We start from the raw sequence: 19,690 nt of genomic DNA, 5'->3' as shown, positions 1-19,690 counted from the left end.
GGAAAGGTCAGGCAGAGAACCTTTCTGTTTCAGTCCTTGAGGATTTGGGAACAGCGTAGCATTAGATAGAGCTACGAGGAAATAACCTGTGATTTGAAAATACTTGGAACCCTGTCCTGTGTATTTTAATGAAGGTCCACAGCCTGTAGCAGCAACAGAGTGGTCACTCCCACGTGAAAGGCTGTAGCTCCTGGTTTATTTTACTACCATAAAAATGCTTCTTTAGCCCAACTGTGCAAAATCTGTCAAGTTGCATAGTATCGAAGAGGTCGAGAAATGCAATACTCCGTGTTGCTGGATAGCCAAGCCAGAGAGACTATAAAAGAAGTGAGCTACAGCTGTATGACAGAGCTTTTCCCCTGTGCAGTAAGAAGGAATTGCTGTACCATTGGGGGAGGGGGGCGGGGGGGGAGGCTGGCGTTAAGCTGCTGTAGCATATAAATCATGTGTTTTCTTTGTATTGTTGTCTTTTTAAAATTATTTGTATGTCTTGTTGGTTCTGCTGCATACTTTGGGAGACACCTATAATAATTGCTTTTTCTTCCTGTGCCATTGCCTACCTCTTTGAAAGAACTGTAATGACTGTGTAATAATGATGGCTGCAAGTCAGTTGTATGTTTACTTTATGTAGTATGCATGCCAGATTTGAACCTAAATTGTCTAGATCTCTAGAGAAATAAAGTATCAGGCAAGCAATAAATCTAGCATGGTGTGTCTGAAATGTGCAGAGACACTTGCGTTATCCTAGGCAATTTTGAAATTGGGAGGCAAAGAGAAGAATATATTTTGTGCTTCAGAAAGTTCTCATAGTGGTTTTTTGTTTGGTTTGGGTTGTTGGGTTTTTTTCCTTTTAACAGGTAATATATCAAATAAGTCTTTAACTCTTTGGATAACACATCCTTGCAAGGTATTCAATAGCTACCTAAAATTTAAGGTAATAGGATGTAAGATACACATCCACAGGAGCACAGTATTCACAAATAGAGTGATTTTTGGATCCATAGGAACTTAGCTGGTTTTGCTACTGTATAGATTGCAGTTAATGGCTGAAAGAACTAATTGTCTTTGAAGGGAATGTGTACTGTTTCAGAGGGCTATCTATGAATACTCTTGATATGGGTAGCTGTAATAGCAGAAAACTGTCATCCAGGATTCTATTCTGATCTCCTCCAAAATAGTCCATCCATTTTGTCCATCTTCAGAATGGACTTGAAATTGTTTAAAATGGAACCCTTGCTTATTCTTTGCTCCTTTATCTGTCCTGCACTGTCTCGTGCAGAAAGACAAGCTGTCGTGGCCTCTTTCTTTTTGTTATAACTGCAGAGACCAGTTCCATCATGTGTCTACTTCAGAAGTACGTGGCATTGGAGCTTTGCCACTGGAGGCATACTTTTAGTATGGCAGACAACATTTGCCTGGATCTCTGGGCTGCAGCATCTGCACAAGCTCCCTTTTAAAAACAGAACATTTATTTTAAATAAACTTTTACATTTCTTCAGTAAACTGGGTTTTTACCCAGGTCTTTGTATTCACATTATCTACTTCTTTTTTGTACGTTAAACTTCATTATGGGATTTTTCCTCCCCCTCAAAGAAGATGCTTTTGTGGTTAAATTACAGTACTGGATTTCAGGAAGCCAAAAGTTCAGTTTCTGATTCAGCCATAAATTTCCTGTGTGATTTCTTACTATCTCTGCCTTGGTTCCCCACAGATATACTGATAATGTTTTATACATTTGCAGGTTACCAGGGCCCATCTTGATAATTTAATCTGCTACTCTGCATAACGGAAATGAAAAAAACTTGTTTGCAGAAATTATAGGGTTTGTTTCTGCTGTAGCATCTTGGAAGGTTTAACCAGCCTTGATTTTGTTCAGGAATCCATTTCCCCTAGTGAAACATTCTCACCATTAAGTCTTCAGTGGTAATGGGTTTGGGTTTTTTCTTCTTAGAGTTTTAACTAAAAGTTTGCTCAAAAGTGAAAAGTTTTTTTTACCCGAAAGTAAAAGACTTTGTTAAGTAAAGTTCTTAGACTAGCCAAGGCATTTCTTAGTCATTTTCCGCGGCTAAATTAAAGAGGTCTCTTAGTCATTCAACCTGAGTGTTCAGAGTAGCTCATCCTTTGGCTTAAGGAGGCACTGAGTGTGTATGGATCAACTGTACTGTGCATGCAAAAAGGACCTTATTTACAGAATACCTTTATTATAAGGGTTTATTCCTTTTTGCTTTCAGAATTAGAAAACCTAGGCCAGGACTAGGTTTCTGCAGTTCAAGGCAGTGTCATTTTCCAGAAACAGTTTGGAAAACACTGCTGTGAACTGGGCTTGAGGTGGTAGTCACTTGTTGCCCTAAAGTTTCACTGATGCATGTGTAGCATAGTGCGTGTGTCTTGAGCCAAAACCAGCTAATATGGTACAAACTTTTGCAAAAGGGTTTTCAGCGAAGCTGGCAGTAGAAACAGGCTGTTAACCACAAACTGAATACCCGTTCCTTTCCGTGATGAGTTTTTTAGGCCTGTTATTTCATTCTGCATTTTTTGTTCTGAACCCTTTTTCACCGTTCAGTTTTGGCAGTCATAACGATGTGTAAAGAGTTTTGTCAATATAAAAGCATGATTACTGCTGCCTCTTATTTTTGCTTAATATTATGCTCCAGTGTATATATCCAAATATTACGCTTCTTTCTGAGAGCTCATGTTCAGCTGGAGTCAACGCTCTCCCATATCTGCTAATGGAAGGCTAATCTGAGCACTCCTTTAGCCCTCTTCAGTCATACCTTAGGTTAAAATGAAGAAGAAAGTGCACATGTGTTCATCTAACTGACTTTGCTTCAAGTAGATAAAGGATACTTTGCAGCTCTGCCAACACAAGGGATCATAAGGTCAATATGTTATGATGAGACATAGTGGCAAGCATCAAGGCAACATCTCCACACTCTAGGCTCCGCAACTAGCATTGGGTTTTGGTTTTTTTTTTTGGTTTGGGTTTGTTCTTGGGGTTTTTTTAGTCATTTTTCTGGGGTTTTACTTTAATTAGTATCTGAAATTTACTGAAAATTCATCTGATTGTGTTTAAGGAGTTGAACAACTCCCGTTTTATTATTTGTGTATTTTATGTAAACCCCTTATGTAATAATTTCTAGGCTATTCATGTTGGTTTTCATGATTGATCTCTCACTGTCATTATTTATTGTTCCACTATGTTTTTGTCATCACAAAAGCTGTCTAAGATTATCTTTTCTTTCAATTCACTTAAATTCTTATGAAGCTATAGAATAACAAGATTGCAAACAGTGATCTCTTTGATACTCAACTAGAAATACCTGTTGAATTTAGCGATTTGCTGTATGGGGGCTGTTCTGATTTTCCTCATGTCTCCTTTGAATTTCTCATTTATAAGAATGATAAGCAAGAGAAAGCCAAATTTCTTACAGAAGTCCTCTGTGTCACCACAGTAATTTTATCAGCCTGAATACTGACCCCATTTGAAGAAGGTGTGGAGGCTGAGAACAGCCTATTTTCTTTCGAAGTGTTTAGAGTGATGCTAATTATATACCTGTCTGTTGTTTTCTTATATGTTAATGACCACAGAGGTCTCAGCCAAATGTTTCTCAGTATTCCTGGATAGCCAGTTATAACTTTCGTTCTCTCACTTGGTTTAGTTTTCTTAAATAGCAATTCTTTTCCAGCTGTCATGTTGTTTTATTTTTGGAACACGGTCAGTACTAGGCTGGTAGTGTTCTGATGTCTAGCGATACTTCAAGGCATGCCTGCTTAGTTCTAAAAGTTGTTTATTCTCTTTCAAAAAACCTACCTTAGTTCATCTTAAATTTCCTTCAAAATGCAGCCCTGTTTACACCTTAACTGAGCCTTGAGAAGAGGTACAGACACAATATGGTATTCTGCCTATATTCCACTCTGCACTAATTTCTATGTAATTTCTCACAGTATGTGTATGCTTTCTAGAGGCATGTTAAGAGTTATGGTATAATTTTTTTCCCTCTGCATTTAGGAAAATAATTACATGTCTCTGCAGGATATTGGGTGGTTGCTAGCAGTGGCAAAGTAAGGGAAAGTGTGCCTTGCATCGCAATGGAAGATGATAAAGCTTATAATAACCCTCAGTTTCTCATAGTCTTAAGTAGGAGTGGGAGAAGCTACGGAAGTTGTTACTCTATTGTTGCTTCTTCTTCCTTCTTCTCAACAGGATCAGCTTGATCTGAACTATTCAGAAGGGTGTTGCTATGAGGTTTCATTACACAGTATTCAGACAGACCTGTAAAGTTCTCTCTCTCGCAAAGATAAAGTTTACTTGACATGGTAAAAAAAAAAAATTAGAATCCAGTGGTGGAGTTGACTTGTTGATTTTATTTGGAATTGTGATGCTTTTTGATTATTTTTTTTCTGTCCCAGACCACTGAAACTTTTAACGAAGTGGTAAAACCTTAATTTTGTGTGAGAAGGCAATACAAAAAGGATATGTACCTGCTTGGGATATTTAGGTAGCCTTGCTGCAGAGAAGAAAGGAATTCCTAATGCAGGGTTTTCAGATGAAAGGACTAGTAAAAACTTAAAAAGATGAGCTTAAACCAGACAGTCAGGATTCACCTGAAAAACCTAAGAGTGCATGTTTAATTATTTTTTTTTAATTCTGTAGATGTTATTTTCCTTCTACACCCCTCTGCCCTCTTCCCCTCTCTGTTCTTATTTTCCCCTCTCTTACTCCTTCCCGTCCTCTAGTTTCCACCCCTTCTAGTCCTTGTCCCTATCCCCCACAAGTTTCATTTCCCCACTTTTCTGTGTCCCCTTTTGCATTAATTCAGGTCCTTGAATTCTGTAGAGAAACTATATTTATTAGAGAAGTTTAATAAAAAGTCATACTTTTTCAGGTTAGTATGATAAATTGAACTGCAGAATCTGCAGCTTCATACAGTTGAGAGAAGAGTAATTTGTTACTCACGCCTGGGAATATTTTCACTATTGTGTTGAGAAAACCACCAAAATTTTTGTTTGAATAGGTTGGCCCCTTTGTAGGTATATAGGCACTTTAGATATGAATATATGTATTCCTATATACGATATAATATATATACACAGTACATCTATATACCCACCCACACGCAGGCATACACATTGTCATCTGTGTATGTCTTTTAAGTAGCCCTGGATGATAAGCTGCCGGGAAACCTCACATTGTTTCTGCACTTCTAGATAAGGCTCTACTTTACCAGTGGTACTGTCTGTGCCTAAATATAATGGGAAATGGTAATAGCAAGCTGCCACATAAATAAATAGTTGAAAGTGAAAGGAGGAAGGTACAATCAGCAAGCAGCTTGTGAGAAAGTATTCATTTCCAAAATGCAGCAAAGAAAGAAGAAAACTAAACAGAGACTGAATCTTAAATGTTCACTCTGTACATTAATGATTCTATCAAGTGCTTCATATGACAGGAAATGATCTGGGCGTTTTGTTCACTTATTCTGGATGCCCTTAGTTTCAGAGAGCAACTGGTAACATGGATTGCACCTCGGAAGGGGACAGCTGAACTCTCCCTCTGGCTTTAGTGAGGAAAGAACAGCGATGAAATCCGTGGACTGTGTGCACGTCATCCAACAGAAGGATACCGCCTCCTCTCCCTCTGCCCCCCCTGGTGCTGCTTCAGGCACCACGGGACTTTTTTCTGTCACATTCCTTTGGCTTGCAATGCTCCTGTCCTCTTGTCTTGCAGCAGTGTCTCTTTACCATGTTATCACCCTGAAAACAGAACTAGAAGCCCTGCGCAGTGAGCTGATCTACAGGGTCCAGGCAAGGTCTCCACTAGACCAGCCACCCGTGTCCCCTGATGAAAATAAAGTGGGTGCCCCTGCCTCTTCCCTCCTGCAAGTGTCTGCAGCCGGTGGCAGGCAGGTAAGCTGCAGGGGTGGGTTTTGGCTTGCAGGGGATGAGCAAATGTCAGGCTGCTTTTACTGACTGTCGCTTCTCCTCATTAGGAGAACAGGCTTCCAGGTCCTGGCCCAACTGAAAGCTTCCAAAAGGAAATCTGGAACGGGAGCAGAAACAGGGGGAGACGGTCTGTTGTCCACACAGAAGAAAAAGGTAAATAGCATCCTGTGGCATGGGTTGGGGCGCCGCAGTTGGATACTGTCTTCAGAAAAGCAGCAGTGCTTGACTTGTGCCTTCTCCTGTCAGCCCATCCGTGCTCCCAGAGCCCATTACAGTTTTCACAATTATTGCTGAATGAATGGTGTTAACCATGGGCACATTCTCTTACTGGTTACCATACTGTTTAAGGTACCAGGTGTTAATGCTACTGCAGGTTGAACTTTCATCCTTAAATCCCAAATCTGCTTCTTGTAACAAGTATTTCTTGATGATGCAGTAGACTTGAGTAAGGCAACTTTAAACCGTTCAGGCTGTGAATTGCTCAGTTCTAAATCCAACAGTCTCAACTCAGGGTAATGCCTAGCGTGTTTCTCTCTGATCAATAGTAGGGAGGGAAAGCTATAATTAAAAATGCCAAGTCATTTTTCTGGGAAAATATGCTCATTGTAAAAAAGAGAAGTAGAAAGAAAGGACCTTAACTTCAGGGAAGTAGGAGCTTTCAAAGAGAAAGTCTGGCTTGTACCTGTCAAAAGAGGCAGGCTACAAGGAATTCAGTGGTTTAGCATCATTTCTACATTAAAACAATCTTGTAATATAATTAGGAAAAATAATAAAGCATGCCTATCCAATAAATTATTTTCTATCGTGGCCTTTTTAAAAGGTGCTGCAGAGAACACTGAAGACTGCTCCTTAAAAGACTTCTGATGTGTATTACAATATTGGAGTATTAATGGGATATATTTGTTTCCTTCGGGGATAAAGTGCCTATTTTTTTTTTCTTTTTCTAAACACAGTGATGCCTGATAGGATGAAGTACAGCATTTTATTGTAACAATTTGCATACATACTCTAGTTGCACTGACAAACTAAAAATGTTCCTGAGCTGCTAAATCCTCTTACAGATACTTTTAGATTGTTATAACTGATGAAAGCTGATACCCTAAATTATTGATAGATGAAGTTAAAATGGAGTAATTTGCAGGCAAAGACTAAATCAAACTTCGCTTAAAATGTGCTTTTGAATGACTAACTAATGTGAAATATATTCCATTTAAGCTTCAGCAAGCTAAATGATATTTAAGTCGTAGAGTATAATCACTCTGCTTACCACAAATATTCTCAAAAGAGAATATTCATTTAGGACATCACCCAAAATCCATAGGTTTAAATGGGATTTATTCCATCTATTTCATTAGTAGTCCTTGGTTCATGATCTTGGCTAAGAGTGATTTCGCAAACAGGATAGAGGACAAGATTGCTTAAATTGTATTTCTTGTAGCCTGTTTCCTATCACAGGAGCTACAGAGCTTCTCTGCTTTCCCCATCCTAGCAACTCCCAGATAAACACTAGCGATGTAAAACATAAGCATCACCAAAAATAAGAAGGCATGTCTTTTTTAAAATGAATGTTATAGCATTAGTACTCTACTAGTTATCCAGTTCCCTTCATGGTAGCTTACACGTTTATTCTTATTGCTATTTGAGGATGTATGGGGGAGATGAGGGGGTTCTGGGCTCCTCAGCTGTGCTTCTGGCAGACTTAAGATTCTTCTCATCAGGTAGCCACCTCTGATTATAGCTATTTCCCCTTATTCACATAAAATTCTAATTAAGCTACTTATTTCTGTAAGCTTTATTTTAAAGATACAGCTGGCTTTAAAATAGTTTAGGGTGAAGAAAGCATAGAGTATGAACATTCATTTAAAAGGGGAAAGCTACCTAGGCTGACCTACTACCAAACTGTTTTCTAACACGACAATCATATTTTTGTGTATAAAGAAGAAAAAAGTAAATTAAAAATCTTGCATTTATATAAAAGGTCATCTGTTATACAGGGTTACCTTTCTGCCTGCTCTAATTACAACAAATTAAGCTTGTCAGAGTTCAGTAAGACGTTACATTTTCTCAGATCAGATTTCACTCATGACCATGAACCTACTAGTCAATGTTACATTTTGCTTTAGCAGAGTGAAGTAAGAGAATATGGTGTTGTTCATGGTGCTGAATCCTGTCTGTTGCTTGGTCATGTACACAGAATTACTGGCCCTACATTTTGATCTTCTCACGTCAATTTCTGGGAACCAGAATTCTGACAGCCTCCAAATCATGCTGTGGATGCGCTGCACTCATTTTGGTACAATAGCAGATAAATTAGGGTATTGAGTGAGGTGCTTTGTTCTTGTCCTATTTCTGTGTGCTTCAACAAGGTCTCAGAGTAGAGCCTGGTCTCATAATTAATTGTTGACCTATAATTTCACTTTCACTTTAACATAGACCAATTACTTAGAAAATGAATACTTGAAAATGTCACTGATGCCCAATTGCTTCTCTTGTGCTTCATCGGAGACTAGAAGTAAAATATAGAACCATGACTTCGTTTATAAATAAGGTTGTGGTTCAATTCTGTTTTCTTTTTAAACTTTAATTATTTAATTCCAGAAATGGATGCCCCATGATTCTTTTTAGGCCCAGCACAGCCATTCCTAAACATAAGGAATTTCCTTTTTTTTTTTTTTTTTTCTATTTACTTGATGGTGTGTGTGTGTAGAAGTGGCCAAAAATTAGAATTTTAATTAAAATGACTATTGGATGAAAGTGGATCTAACACAGTATTGTTCTTTCGTATATTTATGGGGAAGGCATTTGCTTGTGTTCATGCGTAAAACTGTTAGTCACCAGTAGTTGTACATTTTGTGCCTTGAGAAAATTTCCAGCTCAAGTAGGTTGAAGAAATGGGTTTCAAGCATCAATTCCAAATAAAGCTGCACAGTTAGCAGTCAGAACCAGAGGTCTTGATACAGTGAGTAGGAGTTAATGGGTAATTTTGAAAGGTACGTATTATTAATATGTAGGCAGATAGATAATTTAACCACTTGTGGCAAATGCCATGTCAGGACACATAAGAAGAGATACAATTTTTCTTATTTCTCTTTCTTTTTATCAATTTTGCCTGTAGAGGAAAAACACTACACAACAAAAGCCTCTCCTGAATTTTATACCCTGTTCACAATTGTTGATTGACTTGCCTGCGTGTTTCTCTCTAAATTGTAAGTGTGCTTGAGTCCAGGAACAAGATATACGTTCCATTACGTAAGCCAGTTCAATGTATGAATATCAAGTTTCATTTACATGCTCTCTCTATGCCTTGTTCTGATCACTATTGTGGGATTCTGATTCCCATGGCCAGCTAGGGAGGTGAGCATCAGGTCTTCTGTAAACTCAGATTTAGGTGACATTCTGCTGTAATCAGGCTGGAGCACCTGTGGACTGTATTGACTTTGGTGTATTGAGGATATCCATCTGACCCAGTCTGATTGCATGTATGGAAGGAACTGAGGAGAAAGCCTAACTAATTCCACAGAGCAGTGAGGCGGGCTAACCTGACATGTGACTTGGCACAATTATTTTTTACTGGTGGTTCCTGGGTTCTACTCCAGTATCAGTTGTGTCCATGGGAAGAAACTATTGCCATGCAAGTGTGGTGTATGAGTTGTGAGAATTTTGCCATTCGTCTTGGTATAATTGCCTTACTGGCAAACTGATACATTTGCTTTGGCAAATTGGTACATTTGTTGGTCAGAAGTGTTTTATGTTGTTGTTTTACATCTCTTTGATAGGGATAGAAAGAACTTTTACAAGTGGAACTTGACTTTAGTGATCTTTGAATCAAGAAACCTAACCTTTTGTTACTAATCTAAACAAATGCCACATATGAAATTCCCTTGCCAAGTACTCAAAATACTTATTTATTGTTCAAAGAAGGGAAATGCAAGACTTCTCTTAATTAAAAAAAAAAAAATCCACCACCAAAACAATGCCTACTTCTTGTCTTTTTTGTTTCTGCTGACATCAGTCTAACTCAAAAGGAAGTAAGCCTTTCTATATGAAAGGACAGAAAATTACTTGATACAACGCCTGCAATTTTACATGAAGTATTCTACCTACTGAATGAATGAATCAGTGCTGTGTATTATGCAGAACACTGTGCAATCAGCCTGTAATTTTTAAAAACAATATTCTTCTTCATACTGTATAATAGAAGTCTACATGAAGTATTCTTAATTTGTAGTGAATTATTTCCTTATTATTCTTACTGTAACACATTAGTGGTTAATTCTGTTAAGGTCAAAATAGTGCTACCAGTACTTCAAAGATATTTGTTAGATCTGAGTCATATTAATAGCTATGACCAAGCTATTTTAATACAGGGACTGATTTAATCCATGATTAATGCCATATAAAGAGTTCTTAATTAAAAAGCATAAAATTAACCAGTCTATAAAAATGCACAAGCAAGAAGTAAAAGATCTCTTGTGGTGAGAAATGAAGAAGTTAAAGAAGAAGAACTGCAAATTGTTGAGAACGCTCGTATCATTTATAAATTTAATTATCTAGTGTGTAAGTATGTTTGGGAAGTCTACACAGAACAGATCTAGGCCAAAGAAGAAACCTAAACGAGCAGGTCTGTTTTTCAAGGTTCAGGTTTTTTTGCTTATTTTTGTTTCAGCAAAAATTGAGGTAAATGTCTGGGGCCTCAGATATCGAAACTTTAGAATTTATACATGAGTTCACACAGAATAAACTTGACATTTTGTTTGAAAGGATTGTGAAGTTAGATTGCACAATATTAAAATGATTATGCAACTTAAATATTACAAAAATGTGCATGGGAGGGCAAAGTGGATTTTACCAATATTGAGTCTTAAATCATGCAGATACGCAGAAAGCTGTGTTCCTATCCTGCTGCAAAAGCTAGCTTTTTAAAAAAAATAATAATTTGTGGTTACATTGCTCAACTGGTGCAGATCACATCCTTTCATGTGCTGGCTGTGGTTTCTAAAGGCATCTGGAGTCACTAACTTCTCCAGAATCGGCTGTTCTGTTAATGGAAGAAGACAGACTGAAATGTTCTTCTCCCCACCCACATCATGCAGAGCCGTGAAAATCGGAAAGGGGAGAAAAAAAAAAAAAAAAAAAAAAAAAGCTCATCAAAGCAAAGCTATGAAGTCACAAGAGGATGGGGCACACTTTATTGTTCTAGATATACTGTTTCATACAGCTCGACTTCATGGTGAAACAGACTAGATATTTTTATGCATTTTTAAGACTTATTTTATGAATCCTGTGTTGTTTGCATTATTAAGTATTAAAAAATCCTTTAGACTACAAAGCTGATGCTTAGGTTTGATTTCCACTGGGCTGAAGGCCATTCAGGTAGAGCTTTTGATTTGTCAGTTTGAGTACTGACAGTGACGCTTCAACCCGTATCTTGTGATGCATATATTCTTAATATTGTACTTCAGGTAAGATTTGGGTCCTTCTTGGAAAAAAAATTGCTAACATTTCTTAACAGTGTTAACTTTTTACTGAAAAATCCTGTTAATTTACCCAGAAAAATATACTCTGTATATCCATATCTTCTTAATAGTAGTGTTGTTCACTCTGAATTTTTTTCAATAAATGACTTAATTTTAAGCATGCATGTATTTCCACTGAGGTCAAAGTGAAGTACTTTGGCTTGAAGCATGTACCAGAAATAGTAACGTGTCAGTCTTGGCTTTTAAATATTTTTTTGAAGCATGTTGTTGTTCAATCCTTTAAACACTTTTTTAGATATTATTTGTCCTTTGTGGCTTTAGGTAAAATAGCCATTGTGCTAGTTTGTCCTCTTTATTGTCATGAATGACACTGTTGTATCCATATTTCTCCATGAAAAACAAGCTTACTATATTCTGTGAAGCCTTATTTCTACTACATATGCTAAAGAAAGACCCATTGAGATATTTTTAGAGAATATATGTAGATTTGATATCTGTAGAATAAAGGAGAGTTGGTATGTGTTTTAAAAAGTGGAAAAGGTCTTGGACTATACTGACTTGCTGATTTTAATTACTGTGTAGCCGTTCTCAGCAGTGATGACTAGTGTTTCAATGCTGCAAACAACGGAAACATAAATACAAACTTGCAAACTGTGAATCAAGTTTGCAGAGCAGGTTTAACAAGGGTTGCTAAAGTGGCCGTAACTGTCCCTGCCTGTGGACACGGCTAGTTGGTACACAGCTGGAGAGCAGCTGTTAAGTGGGAATCATAACAAATCTTCCCTTGTTTGGTTAGTGGAAAAATCCAGTGGCCACGCTCGTGAGTTCTTTTAAAAGCAAGAATTAAAGCTTTGATTTAGCTTACTGAAGTACTAGGGAATCTGCAAACTCCGTTCACTAGGAAGGCACTGTGCCTCAAAGGAGAGTGATTTGATACCTTGTGAAATAAAAAGCCTGATGTGTTTTGTTGTGTGAGTCCAGAAAATCCAGAAAATAAAAAATTTTATTTGGAAGCTTCTTTTTCAGAAAATTCTGTCACCCACAAGCGTGATACAAAAATGACTGAAGTGTAATACTTTTTGATTTTGTGTTGGTTTGGTCTTTCTATTCCTCATCAGCAGGCTGGGAATTCAGATGCCTGTAAATTCTTGGTTTGAAAATCTATAGACTTTGGCACATTATGATGAGTATTGATAGAAATCAAGGACACGTTCCAGTGTAGGAGACAGGACCTTGCAGGATAGTGTTAACCTAAGCACAGCTCAGGTGCTGTGATCATTGTAACATCGGAGCCTTCCCAGACATGTGCTTGAATCTTTGTCCACTGCCAGTTGGCACTGCTGAGTGCTGGTGAGCATCCAGCCCTCTTCTGGTGTTTTCAGGCTGGTCCCCTTGGAAAGGAGACATAGATACAGGGAGAGGCTGCTTTCTACTCAGATCCTCTCGCTACCTGCCGTGCAGCAAGGGGTTTGTGCTGCTGGGCACTTGGTTGCACAAGTGAGTGCCGCTCACAGATGTAAAAAAGGATCCCATGGAGCAGAACACTGCCTAAAATAGCAAGAGCAGCCAAGTCTGACTCGTAGCCTTCTTACCTGAAAAGAGGTGAACGAAAATGGGGATTCAGCATCCTATAGCAGAATTTTCTTCTCTTGAGTCTCAGTAAATTCATTGGGTCTCTGCCAAGCACAACAAATGTTACTACTCTGTTTTTCAACCTTCAAAGTAGTACTAGAACCAGATGTTTTCATTAAAATCTGCTCTAAGCAAATGCAACTATCCTTTTTTTTCTTAGTTCTGTGACATTTATGCTTAACAGATTTTTTTACACAATCTTTGTTTCACTTGTGAGCCAATATTGTTAACACGCCACAATAATCTCTGATCAAACTCCTAGTTTCTCATTAGTGTCACCAGTCTCTACAGTTTTGAGCAACACATCAGTTTTGACAGATACTAAGATATTTGTTATGTGTGTATTAATTTGGTAAGTCATCTCTGTATCTTCCCTCTTCATTTCAGTATACATTGATTCAGTGTGGATATCCGAAAACATATTTAAAATATATATATATATATATATATATGGATTTTGAGGATTTATTTTGAAAGTACCATGTAACCCATATATATGACTAATATTTCACAGCAGCTATGACTGGAGACTAACTTCTTTAAATAGTGTGGTATCATTAGAAAAAAGATATCTATCATAGCTGGCAGGGTTGGAGGTTTTTTGAGCTTTTGCTTAGAAAATTAACAAGGCTAATTGATCTGATGATTCCTAGCTCATTTGACATAGTGCTACATTTTTTCAATTACATTAGGACCAGAGATTAAAACAAGCAAGTATTACTTGTGCTGCTGAGCCCTCCTACTTAGCTGCATCATCTCTGGATGTTATTTAGTACGTGTTGCCGTATTAATTTTGCTTTGACACGTTTGTGTAAGATCTGCATTAAAATTAGTAGATTATGTTTTCAAATAAGTGGTGAGACTGAGAGAAGGTGGGGTTTTTATGTCCTCCTTTCTTTTTTTTAAAAAATAGTTTCAAAAGTTTACTCTGTTGTGTTACTGATTTACATTTCTTTGATTTGAAAATGCTTTCATTTTGTAGTGCTGCAGGCCTGCTTGCAACTGATCGCTGACAGCAAAAGTGATATCCAGCAGAAAGGTAAGAATATGTTCCATTATTTATAGCTAACTATTGTGTGTATTAACTCTTCCATCCAATATCAAAGCAGTAACTGAGCTATGTCACTAAATATTTAAACAAAAAAAAAAAAAAAAGAAAGAAAGAAAGAAAAAAATTGAGAGGAAAAAAGTTAGAAAAAAAGAGGTCCCTGCATCTGGGCAGCTCTTGCAAATATCCTCTTTTCAGTGGGGAAATCCAGATAGTGAGACTGCAAGTCTTGACTAGAAGTCAGCTTTGTTAATTTTTGGCAGATGAAAATTAAGAAAGTAACTTTTCTTTCTGATTACCCCAAAATTATTGTTTCTTTTAGATGATTCAAGCATTGTCCCTTGGCTTCTGAGCTTTAAACGTGGAACAGCTCTGGAAGAACAAGGAAATAAAATAGTGATCAAAGAAACAGGATATTTTTTCATATATGGCCAGGTGAGAAATCTCAATTCATTTCAGCATCTGACTTTTTAAATGTCTTTTGATGTCTCCATACAGTATGTTTGAAATCTGCACCTCTTCATTCTGCAGGTTTTGTATACAGATACAACATTTGCTATGGGACATCTAATACAGAGGAAGAAGGCCCACGTGTTTGGTGATGATCTCAGCTTGGTGACATTATTTCGTTGCATCCAAAATATGCCACAGTCTTATCCAAATAATTCTTGCTATACTGCTGGTAAACATCTACATTTTCCTTCTCATTTGAAAATAAACTGTATCATATAGAATCTGTAGTGTTGGGTGATTAAGTATTGTGGCAGCTGTAAAGAAAAAGGACTGCAGTCATGGATCTGGTTAATTACAAAATTACAGAATACTTTCAAAAAATACAGTTTTATATGAAGTGTCAGCAGTTGGAAGGTATGCTTCTAACTTAGGTGATCTGAACAATTCTCTTCTCTCCACTGACTATCTAATGTGGTTGGATGCTTTGGTTTTCAGTTGGATGCCTGAAGCAGACAAAAGGAGGACATACTGTCCTTACTGAAGAACTCAGTTTAACTTAGGGGTTGAATCCCTTCATTTAGTTATCCCGATAAAATATTCAGAAGCCATGTTTTGCTTTAAAACATATATATGAATTTTAGCCACCCAATTTTTGCATACCTTACTGTGGGATTTCCAAAAATATTTCTTATCAGCTTAATTTTCTAGTCTTTATATTGGCTGATGCAGTTTTACTCTTTGTTTAGATGAAAAATAGTTAATTCCCGTAAGGAGCTCTTTCTGACTGCACAAATTAGAAACAGCACCAGAAAGACCAATTAAAGTATTTAGTGCAAGGCCAGCAAGATCAATGCTTAATATATATGTATATTCCTGCAGTAGCATTTAAAGAATTACTGTCAAGGACTATTAAACCTCATTTGGTAGCTCTTCTCTGTCTGCCTTTCCCCCTTAATGATGAATTTGAGGGTTTTCTCTTTTGCTACTTTCCAGCAAAATCTGTGTAAATGAAAACAATCTTTTTTTTAAAGTAGGTGACATTGAGTGATGGAATTGCCTATTGGCAAGTAATGACATTAAACAAATGAGATGGAGAAGGAAGCTAATTCTTTTTTTCAAAATAAAAATACATTAGATACTTCCTCCTGGCAATTGAGGCTGTCTGAACATTTTCTTTTAACTTTCTGCCCCTCCCACACATTCTGGCATCATAACCACCTTCAGTTAGATCTATCCTCTTATTTCACCCTTGTATTACTCACCCCCTTTCTTTACTAGGATCTCTACTCCATCCTGCCACTTCATGGTTCCTGCTTCCCACCCTTTTGCTTTCACCTGGAAAACCAGATCTCACTGCAATATCTCATGCTGTCGAGCATGTGTCGCAGCAGGTGTTAGGTGTGTTCTCAGCTCAGTGACTCCAACTTGAAGGCAAGGTGCACTCGGGTATCACATCAGCTGATGTGCGGCTGGCAGGAAGCAGACCTATGCGCTCTGCAGTTGCAGCGAATCAGCTGATGTCTGGTAGCTTCATTTGGCTGGTAAAGCTCATGAGACCTCCTCCAGAACTGTGGGAACTGAGATGTCTAAGAGCAGCAATACCCAGTGCTGACCTTGCCTTTCACATCACCATAACATGAGGAATCTGGGTACACCACTGTTACAAATTTTTGCCACATTTTCTTCAGTGAACTGTGATATGCTGAGTACAGAGTGAAAAGCAGGTCCAGCTCCACAGAAGATGATGTGTCAGCTTTGGGCAGGCTGCAATTTGTAAGATTGGGCCTAAAGATAAAAAAGCACTCCTCGCAAGTAATAAGCCAAGCTTCTATTTGTAAGATGATGTGTAATTACTTTTAATACTGTTTATGAAAATAATGGTTTTCAAATATTAACTTAGAAATATTCCAAATCTTTTCCCAGGCATTGCGAAATTAGAAGAAGGGGATGAACTTCAACTTACAATACCACGAAGAAGGGCCAAAATATCCTTGGATGGAGATGGTACTTTTTTTGGTGCAGTTAGACTCCTCTGAAGCCCTTAATTTCTGTTATTATGCTTAATGCAGTTTTCTTCTTTTCCTATGCCTTTGTCAGGAAAAATATTGAATTGTAATAAAGCTGCCAATTCAGTCTCTCCCCATCCACCACCAGCTTCTGAGAACTTTTCTTCCGTTTAATAAGTGAACCCAAAACAGGAAACACACCAGACAGTTGTGAGATATAACCATCGTGTGATTACCAGAAATCCAATTTCTTTTAGGCAAAGGGAGACTCTAAATAAAAACTGTAAAGCAATGTTCTTTTGGCTTTGAAATAAAATCTTGTCCATAAAGCATATCAAAGGAGTTGTCCAGAAAGTATAGCATAAACAGAACCATTGACTACCAAATTATTATCCATAATTAAAAAGGAAAACTAAAAAGTACATCTTAGATTCACTTTGTTTCATCGATAAAATATATGAAGTATAAAGTATGAGGAAGAAACATCAAACAGTAGATTCCTCATCACAAAATAGAGGTATCAGGTGGGTTCTGGGTAGAGGGTTTTTGGTTTTTCTTTGATACCAAGATTTTGGGGAAGAAAAAAGTCTAAATATATGGGATACTGAAACAAACTCCTCAGAAGTATGTAGACTAGCAGCCATTGGCTTGCTTCTTCCCTGTGAACACAAGGTGTATAAATTACTAAAATTTTGTAGCATTTGCTAATTAGAATTAATTTTACTTGGAAAAGGACATGTAAGATGCTCCAATCTTCAAAGCTTTCCTAGTCATCAAAGAATATGTGTATACTTCTTTGTAAGCAAGGCAAGGATAGAAAGAAACACGGTGAGATCAGACTCAATACAGTAGGTGGAATTGGATTTCTGGCTTCATATCTGCAGTCATATATAGATGTTGTGTATATATACACACAGTATATATTTATGTATATGTATATATATGGAAGTATGCACACACACGTATATAAGCCTTTGGCATTTGGGAATAGAATTTAATCTTTTGAATAGTTTATCCAATGGAAGTGTTACTGCATACTGATGTTCCATATCTTTCTTGCTTTTTGCTGTGATCCATTCTAGGCAGTATAATAAAAAGAAAAAAAAAAACCACAATAAACCTGGAACAGACATTTGTTTCCCAGAAATCTGGGCTCAAACCCTAGGTTAACTATAGGCTTTTTCTGCAGTTATGAATATATTGCTCAATTCTGTTTTACCAAAAAAAAAAAAAAAATATTAAAAAATCGGTCCTGTAGAAAGTCTAAGCAGATATCTTTTTTTCTTTCCTTTTGTCTGTCTGGTTTGTTCAGTAGATAAGGTGTATGGCTTTTTTTACCCCAAGAATCCATGTGTAGTGGTGGTCAAGGTAATAACATGGTCAAGACTTCTAGGAATTATTGTAATAGAAATGGAAGTTGAATACTTATTCCACTGATCTTCAATGAAGTATTGAACTGCTAGTGGAATAGATAAAATAATAAAACCCACAGTAATTAAGTGTACTTAATTTGAACATATTTTTTAGGTGTTGAAAATTGTGTCATATAAGCTCATTTAGTAAAGATGCTTTGCATATTGCAGTCTCCTTGTCTGTTTTTATAAATTGTGCTGATTTGATTGAGTTCTCATTGTGATAGACAATAAATAAAAGAGATTTGGAACTAGGAATTATGGTCTATGGTAAACTAATGAAAAAATTCGATATCTCTGGACTTAAGGAAGACATTTCAGCAATAAGCATGTGTGGATTACCAACTGGGTTCTTTTATGAGTCTTAACTACAATTTCAAAATGTCTGTGGAAGTTCTCCTTATTTATTTATGTGTCCTGAAGGTGAAGCTGCTGTTGCTTCTGCTGCTGATGATTGTTGTTATTATTGTAATTATTAATTAGCCTTGTTGTGCTAAGTTTGCCAAAAAGGCATTTCAAATCCTCTACAGGAACTCAGTTTAGCCAAAGGTTATGTAAGCTGCATGTAGGTAATATAATTGTTAGCATGTAGTGAGTTGTCTGTCATTATTGATATACATTAAAGAGATGCTCAGAATCTCTACTCAGAACCTTGTTGATTTTAGCATTGTCTGATTATAGAAAAGAATGTTGTTACTGTTGCTTTCCCAGAGACTTGATGGCTAAACTTGCAAATTTAACTCTCGTATGAAAGTTTCCACAGTGGTTTCAGTGGGCTTGTCTGTGCTTAGCTTAAGCCAGTTCTGGTGCTTGACACTTTAAAAGGTGTAGATTTTATATACACAGACACAGTGTGATATTTTAAACATATATCACAGAAAAATTCTCTGAAGCTGAATCACTTGTCGTCACTGCCCCTTTTCCTTGCCATATTTCTTCCTTCTGCTGCTGGTGAATGTGGATAGTGCAGATCTTTGGAAAGTGTTTGGGGTATGGTGTGGTTTGCAGGAAATCTTTTCTTTTCTGAGCAAAAAAGATTCTGAAAATGTTTCCTTCCTTTAGTAGGATGAAACTTAACCTCAAGTTTCTTCACAAAAAATGCGAAACATGAGAACTCACACTTTTGTGTGGAGAGTGCAAGTTGACAGACTATTCAGATATTTCTACTGACAAAGCTGGCAATTTTGTAGTTGTTGAATTAGTTTTCTGTTGGCTTTGTGAGAAAACCTGTCTTTTTAAAATTAATCTGCTTCTGCACAAAGCTGAGTTTTAACAGATCAGCTTTTTCTGACCAAAGCAGGAAGAAAGGGATAATACTTCATTGCTGATTGCTTTGCTAACAAACTGGTGATACAAGAGGTAGCAAAGTGCATCCAGACCACAATCATGCTTATGCTTCAGTTAGTGGGAATTACTGAAATCTTCTGCATTTGAGAGGTGTTATTTAGGTAAGTGTGGTAGGTAATAAGTAGTATCTAGTTGGTTCATACCATATTTCACATTCTTATCAAGGACATCTAGTGTTTAAGGTAGGTTTCTGCAAATGCAACAAACTGTGGGAATACTCTGGTTCTTTTTTGTGTGGTGGTGAGGAGCATCGTGGCAAACATGAGGGACTTGAACATTTTCTTTCCAGTACTTTTTTGCAGGAAGTGTGAGCTTGTATCATTCTTTCCTTTTTGATGATGTGTGGTGGGCAGATAAATAGCTGCTTTGAAACAT

General features: G+C 37.2%; 1 protein-coding gene across 1 annotated transcript; it reads left to right on the top strand.

Annotated features, from left to right (window-relative positions):
• Positions 1-50: 50 nt before the first annotated feature.
• TNFSF13B (TNF superfamily member 13b) lies at positions 51-18,138 on the top strand. Its single transcript, XM_005238367.4, has 7 exons — positions 51-366; positions 5,492-5,904; positions 5,988-6,093; positions 14,032-14,088; positions 14,420-14,532; positions 14,629-14,779; positions 16,474-18,138. The coding sequence occupies exons 2-7, from the start codon at positions 5,578-5,580 to the stop codon at positions 16,584-16,586; spliced, it is 867 nt and encodes a 288-aa protein (XP_005238424.2). The 5' UTR covers positions 51-366; positions 5,492-5,577; the 3' UTR covers positions 16,587-18,138.
• The last annotated feature ends 1,552 nt before the right edge of the window (positions 18,139-19,690 follow it).

The sequence above is a fragment of the Falco peregrinus genome, chromosome 4 (genome assembly GCF_023634155.1).
Source record: "Falco peregrinus isolate bFalPer1 chromosome 4, bFalPer1.pri, whole genome shotgun sequence".
Classification (NCBI taxonomy): domain Eukaryota; kingdom Metazoa; phylum Chordata; class Aves; order Falconiformes; family Falconidae; genus Falco; species Falco peregrinus.
The sequence above is the reverse complement of the archived record's forward strand: the minus strand, read 5'-3'. Positions and strand labels throughout refer to the sequence as shown.